Source organism: Macaca fascicularis, chromosome X (assembly GCF_037993035.2).
Source record: "Macaca fascicularis isolate 582-1 chromosome X, T2T-MFA8v1.1".
NCBI classification, from domain to species: Eukaryota; Metazoa; Chordata; class Mammalia; order Primates; family Cercopithecidae; genus Macaca; species Macaca fascicularis.
The window spans coordinates 121104537-121116807 of NC_088395.1; the positions used below are offsets into that span (position 1 = coordinate 121104537).

At 33.4% G+C, this 12271-nt stretch overlaps 1 protein-coding gene across 3 annotated transcripts in view; it reads left to right on the forward strand.

The window, feature by feature from the left end:
• The window catches only part of HTR2C (5-hydroxytryptamine receptor 2C), a 294885-nt gene that overhangs the window by 127919 nt on the left and 154695 nt on the right, over window positions 1-12271 (forward strand). For 2 of the 3 annotated variants that reach the window (XM_005594406.4, XM_005594407.5), the window contains exons 3-4: window positions 4020-4133; window positions 8448-8761. In XM_005594406.4, coding sequence (XP_005594463.1) covers window positions 4099-4133; window positions 8448-8761 — 349 coding nt within the window. In that variant the 5' untranslated portion in view covers window positions 4020-4098. Of the gene's footprint in view, window positions 1-4019; window positions 4134-8447; window positions 8762-12271 lie in introns of those variants that run through there. The other variant, XM_074029302.1, reaches the window with a different exon arrangement.

The following is a 12271-nucleotide window of genomic DNA, read 5'->3' on the forward strand; positions in this document are numbered from 1 at the left end:
CTCTTCCTTTATTCTTAGATAGTATCTTTTGACTTCACACCTTAAATCTCCTACCTTCCCATCAATCAGCCAATTACTTTGTACCCAGGACTTGGCTCAGGATTGTGGATGTTACATGGAAAGTACATATATATGGCTCCTCTGCTCAAAAATTTGCCTTTAGTATTAATACCACACGTTTAAAAGGCCTTGGTGGTGCCAGCCTTTGTGCCCCACAGTGTTTTGTTTTCTTTGATTTTGTTAATATTTTTTGAGACAGGGTCTCACTGTGTCACTCAGACTGGAGTGCAGTGGTGTGATCATGGCTCACTGTAGCCGCCACCTCCTGGCCTCAAGCCATCCTCCCACCTCAGTCCCCAGGCCCACCCTACAGTAGCTGGGACTACAGGGCCGCACCATCACATGGGGTTGATTTTTTTGCAGAGATGGCGTCTTGCTATGTCCCACAGTTCTTAACTTATTTTTTAATTACTTTTGCTTCCAAGATGATTATTGATGATGACTTCTAAGTATTTCTGTGAGTGATACTGATTCTGATAGTTTGCAATTTATTTCCAAATGTCCAGTGGAGATTCGATTTTGGTTCAGTTGTCTTGGAGTGTTCACACTATTTTGGATGACATATGCTGTATGACACATGGTATATAGCCATATGAGCATAGATTTCATAGGCATGAATTAAATATAATACTCATGGTATGGATTCATACTTAATTAAATTTTCACATTAATTGAGGTTATTCTGCAATATCTTGTGTAAAATTGTACTATTGAAAATTATGTGAAAACTAGTGTTTCTCCCCCATTTGTCTTAGCAACTGTAGTTACTGTTATGGATGCCTGAAAATTTTACAGTGCTTTAGAGAGGGCATGAAAAGGTCTGTGATTTATACTGTAGAAAGGATTGAGAGATTGGTCTGAATGTGTATTTAGTGATTAGTGATCCTGATCTTATTTCCATGATTTAATCTGTGATTTTCTCTTCATACTTGAGACAGCTAATTGGTTTTAGGTTAATGAATCTTTTCCTGGACATGAAATTATCAATATGTATGACTACACAAACTAACACATAAACACATAAATATTACATATTATAAAGTTGGTTATAATTATAAATTATATTACTAATGTAATTATAATTATAAATTATATTACTAATGTAATTATAATTATAAATTATATTACTAATGTAATTATAATTATAAATTATGACACTCAGTAAATTATTAAACCTAGTTTCTAGGTGAATATTATAAAGTCCCATTACAAATTAGTCAATTATTCCATCAATTATCTCACAAGTGATTTTTTAAAAATTTTACAAAACACAAGCCTTCCCAAATTTGAAAACTTAGATTTGTAAGTATTCTTTTGTGTTCACGAAACTTTAAAAGTTCTGTTACACAGATCAGAAAGTTCCATATATGCAGATCAGAAAGTTTCATTAGAGTTGTTTCCCTATGGTTTTCAATTTCTTTTATTGGTTGATCTTATCCAAGACTTAAGAAGTTTTGCATCACCTTCACTTTTAGTAGAATTACTCACAGAACATTTCTTGCTGCAAAATATATCATCACAGTGGTCTGGCCACTTGGGGAAACATGTAAGATAACATAATTTACTTTACATAATTCATATAATTTATTCTCATCACACCATGTTCCTAAACTCTTACTACCAGTTCAGGGGTATTTTCTATCATGTCTAGTCAGTGTTCATGCAAATTTTAACAGCATGGGGAGACATGATTTTGCCTACAAGTCATTTTAGTTAATAAATTGGAAATCTATATACATTTTTTTGTGATTATTACTCATTCTTCTCAATAAAATTGGAACTTAAAAAATAAATATTTGATGTTTAATCTTTCTGCTTATATTTCTCAGGAATATACATGCAACAAGCATAACAAAGCTGGCTAATTTTTAAAGGAGTATAATATTTTGAATAATAGTAATGGAATTCATCCATAACTAAAAATGTGGCTAATAAAGTGCTTCATGAGATGGTTATTGTATCATCTTGTTTTTTACACTCTATTGAAGCACAGCATATTTTACTCTATCTTTGTACCTTTAAAAATTATACTAATATTTGTATACATAAAAATAAATATTGAAAACCATTTTAATACGTTTGGCATAAGGAAAAGGGAAGAATTTTGATATTTATTGAGGGCTAAGAATCAGGATGGGACCTTTTGGTTTCCCTTACCATTTTTTCAGACCTTCCAGAGAAAGAGATGTCTGTGTTGTCTGGTAAAATTTATGGGACAGGATTGGCCTGACTAATGGTCAGGGTGATATCTCCCTCTCTCTCTCTCTCTCTCTCTCTCTCTCTCTCTCTCTCTCTCTCTATTGGCCTGACTAATGGTCAGGGTGATATCTCCCTCTCTCTCTCTCTCTCTCTCTCTCTCTTTCTCTCTCTCTCTCTCTCTCTGTCAGAATATTTTGAGTTCCTAGATATTGGAAAGCCACATTTTATGTATTACTGTAGTAAGGGGATGATTTTGAGATTGATTTTTGTGTAGGTAGCACTGATAGAACTGACAAATGAGAGCTAAGGGATGAAGAAGGGAGAAAATATTAAATATGTGTCTTGAGTGACAAGGATCATGCTATTAAATGAGATGGGAAACATAGGGAGCTGTGATTTGTTCTCCTTAAATTTTACTTCCAGATTTCTAGAAGGAGCTGGAAGCACACTAAAGAAAGCTTATCAAGTCTTATCAAGACAGATTTTCATGATCATATTTATTTTAAATATTTATAAAGTAGACAAAACAGATGATCTTTCAGTGTTATTCCATGTTCTCAAGCTATTCAATTATCTGTCTTTCTCACCCCCTCTCTCTCACATTCACACACATACCCCTAAATTCTTCTCACTGATAGCCCAGTGCATGTGAATTTAGCAGTGTCATGATCCTGACTCTTAAATAGCTTTGTAATATCAGAAAAGAATACAGTTAGATGTTTGGTGTGGGTAGACAAAATCCTAAATCGAAAATGTAGGAGAGAGGTTCTTAGCAAATTTGCATCCAGTTTACTTTTTGCCAATACTTTAACATACCAAATATAGTTAGTGCTAAATGATGAATCATCCACTATGTAAATATTTGGTTGGGTTTGATGCAGCAAATAACTCTTTAAAAAATAACCTACAGAAATAAAAGATATTCACTCTGAAATTCTTTGAAAAGTTGTTTGATTTTTCATGTTTTCTGCCTACTACTTTAGAAGATGTATTGTTACTTGTTAATCCAGAAAAGAAACTAAAGATTTTTGTTTCAATCGCCTAGTGCAACTAATATTTAGTTTGTAATTTTCAGTATTATGTCATGTGCTCTTTCTGTAATATATCATCTGTTGGCTACTAACTGATCAGTACTAGAGTGGTTGCTATAGAGTACTATAGTGGTTGCTATAAATTTAATCAATTCATTTATTTAGTATAAACCTGTTGCTGCCCTCTGGAGAATGTTGTTGGTTAATGCAAAAGTATAAAGAGAACTATGTAATTGCAGGTTTCTTCACTTTGAAGCAATCAAAACTAGAAATATATAAAATGTGTTCAGTTTATAGAGTGTCTAAAACTTGCTTTGGTTTTCCATGTTGCTATAAAATGAAACCTTTTTATTTTAGATATGCTATTTAACTATTGGATCACATATTTTCTCCCAATGATTTGCAAATTAAGAAGAGTATATTATTAATGTTTTTTTCAAAACATTGATTTGAAGCCATTTGTACTCCAAGAGGGGGAAATATGGTATAAGCCATGTATAAATAAAACATATATGGTAAATTTTTAAAAACTGTAATGATAAATAATTTAAAAATCTGCTCTCTTTGCTATATTTTATCACTTACATAGTATAACATGCTTACCTGTTTGCTGAATTAAGTAATAACTGTTTCTTATCACCATTAAGTGCATTTAAGTTTATTAATTGGTTACTATGCAAGTTATTTGGACATTTAACTGATTTTCTCTTTCCACTTTTTTCTCCCCAGAAAGGATGATATGATGAACCTAACCTGTTAATTTCCTCTTCTCAATTTTGAACTTTGGTTGCTTAAGACTGAAGCAATCATGGTGAACCTGAGGAACGCGGTGCATTCATTCCTGTAAGGATGTTACTACTTATTATTTTAATAAAAAGATAATTTTACTTGGTAGCTTGCTCAACATGTTAAAAAAAATGCTTCTGTATGACCAGCTATATTTGCCTCAATCTGCATAAATGGCTTGCATCCCAAAAGACTAATATTATGGGTGTCTCCTATTCAAAAATAATTAATGAGAAAAAATAATTTGAACTCTAATTAAGCACTACAGCTCATGTATTTAAACAAGTAATATGGTGATAATGCCATAAATTCAAATAATCTCAATGTTCATGGTTACTTTTTCCGCAGGTAAAACTTAGAAAGGAAAAAGTTTCTTTTCTTTTCTTTCTTGCATGAATTGAACAGTTAAGAGAATGAAATGCCTCTGGTTTTGTGAAGAATAGTTGAGGTAGCAAAAGAAAAGGTCAGAAGTTAGGGGGTAGGGCTTGGTGATGTAGCTGGGTGGGAAAAACCAATGTCATCCTCAGAAGTCTTGATGCAGTGACCCAGTTGCAGCCAATAGTATACAACATAAAGGGTGTAGGTAAAGATACAGGAGATTCAAATAAAAAGCAATTTTAAATTTGATCTAATCCAGGTATACCTTCCTTTTACACAGTAAAATGTTGGAGTGGTTTCTTCCAAACCTGCTTTTTGAGGAACGGGGCATAGAAAAAAAAGATCCAAAGCTATGTAAACTCCGATCGGTGTAGTTGAGAAACCCCAAATCTCCCAGCTCCTAGGTAGTCCCCTTTATGATTCTTGTAAAAGACCTCACCCAGGAAAAGTTTACTGTGTGGTGGAGATATGAAGTTCAACAACACTGGATCCTCTGCATGTGCATCACCGTGGCCCATCTTGAGTGTCATTGTTGTGATGATAGTTTCAAGTATGGAAGAGTCCAAGAGAACTAGAGCAGACAACTGGGAAAGAAAAGAGTGAAGGACAGTGATAAAGAAGGGAAAAGAAGAGTTGGGTATGGGAAAATGAAAGGACAAGTGTTCATACTCCATGAGCCTGTGCCAGCCTAGTAGATAGCCATTGGCCAACATACCAAAGTGTATGGCTGCCGTAAAGGGTACCAAATTATTCTGCTATGAAATTAATTAAAGAATTCATATACAATTTTTTAACATTCTATTGAAACAAGGAACCATTCCTGTCTTCTAACAATGCCCATTATCCTACGTCATAGAAAAACTCAGTAGATTTTAAATATATTCGACTTTTTAAATTAAATTATCATTTTGTTTATCTACTAAGAATGTAAAATTATATTTTCATTAAAACTTTAGTAGCAATGAGTAAATGATATGCATTTCAGAGATAAATTATGACTTTTGTGTACATATTTTATGAGATTCCTATGAGCTTAAAAACAATTAGGATAAGCTTGAAGAGCAAGACTTAAATTACTCCTCTTTTGTAAAAGGACTTTATAATTTCACTGAGCATGTAAGTATTAAAAATTATATTTAATTATAATACAGCCAATTCTTCATTACAAAACTGAAGAATAAAGGATTAAACTTTAATAAAAATCATAAAATCTTGTCTATATGTAGTGCTCAATAAAAATGTATTAAACTGAATTTAATTGAAACCAGGAAAGCGAAGTAGATACTTTTTCAATATTTATCCTAACACCATTACCTTATTTTGTAATTCACAACAGATATGTTTAGATCTGACAAAACTCCTTCCTTCAATAATTAAGTATCTTTCTCACAGATTCTTTAATTAAAAAAAAAATTCTGACCAGTAGAGATAGGCTAGATAACTACTTGAAATAGTCCAAACTCAAAGATACTCAAATTATAAAATTCATAATTTGACATAATGTTCTTCTTGTATGTTTTTGTTGTGTATAATTTTGTCTCCTGTACTCCTCTACCATTTTTAGGGACATGTGAAAGAATTTTGATGTTTCCACAATTTACTCAGAAAATTTGAAGTAGACTGCATACACCCCTAGGAACTTATTCTATAGGTTTAAGGATAAATGTATTTGTCATTCTGCAATCAACAACCGAAGACACAGTTTAGTATCTGAGATAAATTTTTGTGGGACTACTTGAGATGATCATCAGCTAATTTAAAACAGAACATTGTTTTTTAAAACGCCAGCAGAACAAGTTTTTTATCAGCTAGGCCAGAAAAGACTCTGGAAAATGTACTGGATTTAAGATTACTTTTCTGAGTCCAGTTCTTCATACATAGACATCATCTCAAAATAAAATCTAGACTTAAATTATCCTGGCAAATTTTGAAATACATGAGTTGAGATATAGCAAACATAAAATACTTTTGTTTAACTATGAAACAGACAGAAGGTACCTCCAGCATTTACTGAGGGCCTTTTATGACACAGGTATTATTATTAAGTTTGACATATACCATTTAATTTTCACAACAACCATGTGATGGACACCGTCCTTGTACAGATGAAGTTGATGTTGTGATAGGTTAAGTGACTGGTCAAAAATTACTGAAGTCAGGTGGCCAGGACATTGGCCACATGCCACATTCAATAAATACAGTGACAGAGTAATCAAAGCTGAGAACAAATAATTTGCTTCTATTTATTTGGTCCTTTATTTCAATAATTTTTACTTATATTAATCACAGATTAATTATGAGATAGATTTTGGAATCCTGTATTATTTTTGCCTATTTTGTATGTTCTGGGAAAATAATACTTTTGGAAGAATTTACTGATTAATTCTCATCATTTGATAAGAATTGCGATTTCTCTGATAATGGTAGTGAGCAATGAGTCCATTAAATCACACATATGTTATCCCTGTCTGGAGATACTATCTTCAGTTCAAAGAACAAGTGACTGGGATAATGACATAAAAATACACAACATGGAGAAACGCAGACTCTGAATATTATGTCATGTGTTCCATCTCCCTAATTTCAGAAAGAATCATCCTTCAACTATTTTGCATAGAAATTTATGTAGCATATATTGTGTGACCAGAGGTAATTTTCTCCTCTATAAATAATATCAAGGTGGAACAACCACTACATATAGGAAACATATCCTCATGTTGCTGATTAACATTAATTAAATAACTATTACTACACATGGAATAAACATAAATCAGTCATTCACAGGTAATATTTCTTGGTTTTAAGCAGGAAATATTGAACATGCTTGGCTGTGTTGTCTATTTTATTAAAGAAAAAATGTGTAGCTTTATTAGATATTTTAGGAGCTTACACTTTGAGAGAATATTTATGCACATAACTCGAATAAATCTCATGTCACCATAGGGGGATATTAATTTAGAATGTGCAAATGACAACCACATCCATCTCTTGCAATAGCCCGCCACCTGGCCTGAAATTCCTACTGGTAGAATCTACCTAAGGACCATCATGAGAAATGTACATTTTAAATGACTTAAGAGATTTAGTTCCAGTGCTTGAAAAGTAACAAATCCATAGGCATTAATCATCACCACAAATCATTATCTAGCCAAGAACAGGACCCAGAAAATATAAGACAAGACAGAAATGCGGAGAGTGGCAGGTAGAAGGAAAGTTTATAGCACAAAACATTAAGAAACGATTGAACCAGCATAATGACACTTTGCAAATGTGAAAAGGTAGAAAAACTTCTAAAAAGAAATGAATGGGTACTCTTGTCAAAACCCACTGTACCTCTTCCAGGCGCTTGACTGAAGTTGGTCTGATGGCAACTTAATTCCTTCTTAGCCTTGGATCAGTAGAATGCAATTTCCAGTTTCCTTGTTAGGATAATGGATCCTTTAAGGAAATCTCCCTTCATTCTGTTATCAGCTGTCTCAGAACATATCTAAAGGAAATAATATTTTTAAAATATAAAGAATAGACTATTAGAGCAAATCAAACAATATTGTGGTTTCAGATTGCAGTAAAAGTTTAAAACATAGACTTTGAAATCAGTGGGACCTGAGTATGGACCCTGGCCCCGCCACTTACTGACTGGGCTTGAAAGTTACTTACCCTTTCTGAACTTTACTCAGTCTTCTCATTTACATGATGGATATAAATTAGAACTGACATCATGAGGTTGTTTAATAAGATCAAATGAGATTATACATACATGTTTCAGCAAACTAAGTGCCTAACTCATAATAATCACTCAATAAAAGTTGGTGATTTTTGGAGAGAAAGAAGAAATACTGAGATTTAATTAAGAGAGTAGAAATAATGATGATGACAATGATGATAATGATGACAATGATCCTTGGAGAAGCAGTTGTTTTGCATGAGCAACACATTGTGTATAAGTAATATAATATGTACCTGATTGTTTTTTTTTTTCTTCTTAATTTTCAGTGTGCACCTAATTGGCCTATTGGTTTGGCAATGCGATATTTCTGTCAGCCCAGTAGCAGCTATAGTAACTGACATTTTCAATACCTCCGATGGTGGACGCTTCAAATTCCCAGACGGGGTACAAAACTGGCCAGCACTTTCAATCGTCGTAATAATAATCATGACAATAGGTGGCAACATACTTGTGATCATGGCAGTAAGCATGGAAAAGAAACTGCACAATGCCACCAATTACTTCTTAATGTCCCTAGCCATTGCTGATATGCTAGTGGGACTACTTGTCATGCCCCTGTCTCTCCTGGCAATCCTTTATGGTAAGTACAATTTTATTCACTTTTCAATCTCATATAAGGTTATAAATTGCTGTCATATTATAGTAAACACTCATAAAGTTAATTATTTTACTTGTAACATTTGGAAAAAGACAAAAGCAAATTGTGTGACAGAAGGAGTTGGATGTATGTATCATATTTATTAAATAAATCAGTAACAGTCTTCCAAAAGCAAAACAGACATTTTGTAATATATTAAAATCATACATAGATGCTCTCCAGCTTAGTGTCTTTGTAAACAGTGAATGAACAGTTAGTTGCCTTACAGTATACCAAATGGGACAGTAACAGAAACATCTTTCAAGCCCTGTGTTCTGGGCAGTACACATACCTACTACCATCTCCGATACAAAGAAGGAAAACCAGGCTCATCCTCTTTAATAAATATATTTTAAGAAATCCTTTTTAAAGCTGCCAAACTAAGTGCTTGACACAAAACAGGCACTCGATAATAGCTATTCTTCTTGTTCATGGAGTCTATAATTTCTGTTATTACAAAGAGACAAGAGATAGCAAAATTAATTAGTAAGTATTTAAGTGCAAGTTCATATCATCACTTTAAAAATTCAGGCATTGAAAGTTTCAATTGATTTTAAAGAGGTTTTTAATTTTTCTTTTGATTTTCTTCCATCCCTTCATTCTGGTCATTTTAACCTAAGGTTTCATTTCCAGCTAATATTTATGATGAACAATCAAATTGTATACACAATTCTACAAAGTATGTTTACTAGGAAGTTGGAAAGCCCAGTTTGAATTTAATTGCTAATATGCTTATCTCACAAAGGAGTAAAATAGACTTCCAGTTGCCTAGAGTGTATAATGAAACTAGAAGAAATAATATTGAAAGTGTATCTAGTTGTCGAATCCTAAAAGAAAATAAATGCATCTAGAAAATAATCTCTCATGAAATGTAAAAATTAATTAGCCTGTTCTAAACCTGCAGCAATAGTAGATTATCTTAATAGGCATTTCATAAAGTGTTCTCAGGAAATATGCTTTTCTTATTCTTCATCAAGTTTCAGTGATGCATTAGCCTTAAAGCACCAGTATTTTATCTGCTCAGTGGGCATTTTACTACTCTATTGCTCCAAAATTAAGAAAAGATTACTGGAATGAAGTGAAACTGTGATTTAGAAGGTATACTTTGTTCTGTGGTGTCTGTTTTGCCAGCTTCTCCCTTTTAAAAAATGTGAGTGGCCAAATAATAGTATTAGCATAAATCCAAGCCTCTTAACATATCTATTCCCCTGCCCAAATAAACAAAGAACAATATAAAAAACAATGAAACTACACAATACCACCATTAAGTGTGGAGAACATTCAAATTTCAAATTACCTGTAAGTAGAAAAACAAACAGGAAATAACATTGAACTATCTATTAGGCTTCTACCCCATGCTGTTGTGTAGAAGAGTAGTCTAGGAAAAATAGCATGAAATAAACTAGAGGAAAGCTATTAGGAAGCCTAAGATTGATCGAAACTCACCGCAAGTGGCCAGGCGTGGTTACTCGCGCCTGTAATCCTAGCACTCTGGGAGGCCCAGGCAGACGGATCACTTGAGGTCAGGAATTTGAAACCAGCCTGGCCAACATGGTGAAACACAGTCTCTACTAAAAATGCAAAAAAATTAGCCAGGCGTGGTGGTGGGTGCTTGTAATCCCAGCTACTCCAGAGGCTGAGGCAATAGAATTGCTTGAACCCGGGAGGCGGTGGTTGGTTGCAGGGACCCGATATCACACCACTGCACTCCATCCTGGCGACAGAGCAAGAATCCATTCAAAAACAACAACAACAACAACAACAACACAAGCAAGTAAGTCTACCCCAAGTGTGAAAATACTGAAACGTTTCTCTAGAAGGTTAGCCTTTAGATAAGGTACTGAAAAGTATGCATAAGACTCAAGAAAGCAGCATTAGAAAATTAATTCTTTGGAGGTAGAAAAAAGTAACAAAGAAAGCAAGAGGTGACTTGAAAAAAAAAAAAAGCACAGTGAAAATAAAAAGAAGCAAGAGGGGGAAATTTATCATCTCACAATACGGAAAATGCCAAAATATTAGGGCCCATCATCCCTCCCTCTACTGTCTCCCACTGTCCCCCAAAGACCCTCCAGTAAAGAAACCATACTTTGATACACAAAGAGAAGAGGATGCTCTTGAGCTTGGAATTTTGGAAGCTACCTACAAACTGCCAGTCATGTTCATAGAAATTCTGAGATGCAACCAATCTTCATCTATACCAAGGTACTGTAGAAAGAAATCAGAATATGAGAATAGAAAGAAGGCATTTGATGAGCATTCCCTCCACTAAAGAATGATCAAGCAGAAGAATATGCTAGCAAAACACTTCAAAACAATATCTTCAAACAAGCACGTTAAGGTATTAAAAATGTACCTTGAAGTAGTAATCTAATAACTCAGAATAGAAATGGTCAAAAAATAGGACAACATGAAGCAAAATTAACTGAATTCAGGACAAATAAAACAGAAGAAAAAGACATCGTATCAGGAATGAACATGAAAAGCACCCAACAAAGAATTGATTCATATGAAACTTAATAAGGAATATAGAAGAAAAACAGGTTAACAAAGAGAATGAAGATGAGACAAAGAAAGAAGTAAAATACGTCAGAAAGAGAGTGGTTGAAATGAAATATCAGCAAAAATGATCAAATGTATGTATGAGAATTCTTGAAAAAGAACAAATAGTAAAACATAATTAGTATTTAAAACTATAATCCAAGAATGTCCTCCAGAAATAAAAGAGAATCTGAATCTACATATTGATAGGTTCAACCCAGTGCTAGAAAACTGACCTGAAACAATGAACTCAGAGATAAATCTGTGACATTGGATTTTCAATATAAAGAAAAAATCCTCAGGGTTTCCAAGCAAAAGGAGGGAAAATTTTACAAGAGCAAGAGCATTAGACTGGCCTTACTTGTCAAAAAAAAAAAAAAAAAAAAAAAAAAAGACAAAACAAAGCAATAGTGAAACAATACTTTCAAAAAACAACCATTTATAGGACATTCTTTGAAAGGCAAATTTATACAGACAGGAAAAAGATCAGCAGTTTCAATGGCTAAAAGTGGGAAGATGACTTTAAAAAGGCATTTATTTTGGTATTATAAAACTGTTCTATATCTTGATTGTGGTGATGGTTATACAAATACATATATACATAAAAATCTGAAGAGCTATAAATTCTAGTATACAGTTTTAAAAAGGTGAATTTTACTCTGTATAACAGATGCCATAAATTTAAAAATATTTTTAAGTACACAAAAAGGTTTGGAAAAATGAATCTATATCTAGACAAGTTGTCCATTAAGACTATAAAAAGTTTAAGTCTTTTAAAATTCAGGGAATTCTGTACCACAAGCCCATTTAAAAAATAAAATAGTGGAGGTCAGGTGTGGTGGCTCATGCCTTTAATGTCAGTACTTTGGGAGACCGAGGCAGGCAGATCATTTGTGGTCAAGAGTTTGAGACCAG